At 37.4% G+C, this 2,024-nt stretch overlaps 1 protein-coding gene across 1 annotated transcript; it reads left to right on the top strand.

Annotated features, from left to right (window-relative positions):
* The first annotated feature begins 367 nt into the window (after nucleotides 1-367).
* Nucleotides 368-1,709, top strand: LOC111406356 (metalloendoproteinase 2-MMP-like). The gene has a single exon (XM_023035767.1). It carries the CDS (start codon nucleotides 574-576, stop codon nucleotides 1,654-1,656), a length of 1,083 nt encoding a protein of 360 aa, XP_022891535.1. The 5' UTR covers nucleotides 368-573; the 3' UTR covers nucleotides 1,657-1,709.
* Nucleotides 1,710-2,024: the final 315 nt, after the last annotated feature.

The following is a 2,024-nucleotide window of genomic DNA, read 5'->3' as shown; positions in this document are numbered from 1 at the left end:
ATGATAAATTTATTGAAATATAAGAAAATATAGTTCATTTAATTGAGAATAATGCTATCTAACACCGATAATATTCTAGGAACAATTATTCTAGACATCATTAATCGTCAAAAATCTTTTTACTCTAAGAAGCAAACATTGCTAGAATTTCCCACCAAATTATCCAAATAATTAAAAGGGTAATAAAACTATCGACATAAAAAACAACCTAAAATACAGACAAGAAAATTTGCAGAGGGTTTACCAAGTGGTTTGTAAACTATCACTTCAGCTCGAGAGTTTACTCTGTGTGCACTCGAAGGGTCGCGACTACGAGTCCCCCGTCATACCCCAAAAAAAAATAAATAAATAAAAAAAAAGAATTTGCAGAGGAAATAGCATAGAAACATCACATTTAGTGATTCATTCAATCTCAACAAAAAGTCTTACGTAGTACATGGATGTAACCAATAATGCCGGCCTCTTCTTCACCATTTTCAATTATTATTTCTGCAAATTCAAATCATCAAACTCTCCATTCAAATACCCACAGATCCGAGATCCATTCAAACCTTCATCTCTCTCTAAAATAAGATGAAACTTTCTCCAATTATTTTTGTATTGTTCTTCACCGTTACTCCAATTTCAGCCCATTTCTTCCCCAACATTACTTCAATCCCAATTTCTTTGATCCCAAATACAACACTATGGGACGGTTTTAACCAGTTTCTGGGATCCCACAAAGGTCAAAAGGTAAACGGATTAGCAAAACTCAAGAACTACTTTCAACGATTTGGGTATATCAGTTCTTCTTCATCCGCTAATTTTACAGATGATTTTGATGAAATTCTTGAATCGGCAGTCAAAATGTATCAAATTAACTTCAATCTGAACAGCACTGGTGAACTGGATGTACAAACGTTGAAGCACGTTGTACTACCCAGATGCGGGAATCCTGATGTTATCAATGTCACGTCAACGATGAATTCTGGGAAACCCAAGACGAATTCTACGATTCATACACTGGCGCATTACTCGTTTTTCCCTAGCAAACCAAGCTGGCCGGCGAGTAAGACTGAATTAACATATTCATTCTTGCCAGAGAATCAGCTTCCGGAGAATGTCAAAAGCCTATTTGGACGAGCATTAGAACGTTGGTCGGAAGTAACGCCGTTAACGTTCGCTGAAACGTCTTCGTTCCGGAGGGCGGACATCAAGATCGGATTCTTCAGTGGGAATCATGGCGACGACGAGGCATTTGACGGCATTTTGGGGACGTTAGCACATGCATTTTCCCCGCCGTCGGGGCTGTTTCATTTGGACGGTGACGAGAATTGGGTGATGGACGGTGATTTTATCAATGCTTCGCCACTATCAGCTGTGGATCTGGAGTCGGTTGCGGTTCATGAAATCGGGCATATACTCGGGTTGGGTCATAGCTCCGATGAAGCGGCTATTATGTACCCGACTATTTCTTCGGGTATGAGGAAAGTGGAGCTTGCTAATGATGATATTCTGGGGATCCAGGAGCTATATGGAGCAAGTACAAATTTCAATGAGTCCGACCCGGTTCTGACTCCTAGAAATGAGAGAGATACAAATGGGGCACATTATTTTTTTTGTTCATTTTGGAGGCATGGAATAATATTGGCTATGGGATTATTCTTGTTTTTATAATTTGGTTTCTTTTGTCTTGCTACTTTATTTTCCGAAATTTGAAAACGATGATAGTTTTATTTATTTTTTTATTTTATTTTTATCTTTCATAGCGCTAACTACTTGGTACCTACATCCACACGAATTGAATATATCTTTTATGGAATATATTTTGAGTGAAATTCCTTTTGTGCAACAAGCCTCATCGAATATTAAACGTTGGACATATTCTCAATAGAATGCTCAATCTTGGATGAGATTGAAGATTGTTGACAAAGATTTTCTTAAAAATCATTTCAAATTACACATTGTATAGGATTCACAACATTTTTTTTATTCAGTTTTTAACTACACATTTACCCCCCCCCCCCCCCAAAAATATTTTCTTT

The sequence above is a fragment of the Olea europaea genome, chromosome 12, assembly GCF_002742605.1.
Source record: "Olea europaea var. sylvestris chromosome 12, O_europaea_v1, whole genome shotgun sequence".
In the NCBI taxonomy this organism is placed as follows: Eukaryota; Viridiplantae; Streptophyta; class Magnoliopsida; order Lamiales; family Oleaceae; genus Olea; species Olea europaea.
The sequence above is the reverse complement of the archived record's forward strand: the minus strand, read 5'-3'. Positions and strand labels throughout refer to the sequence as shown.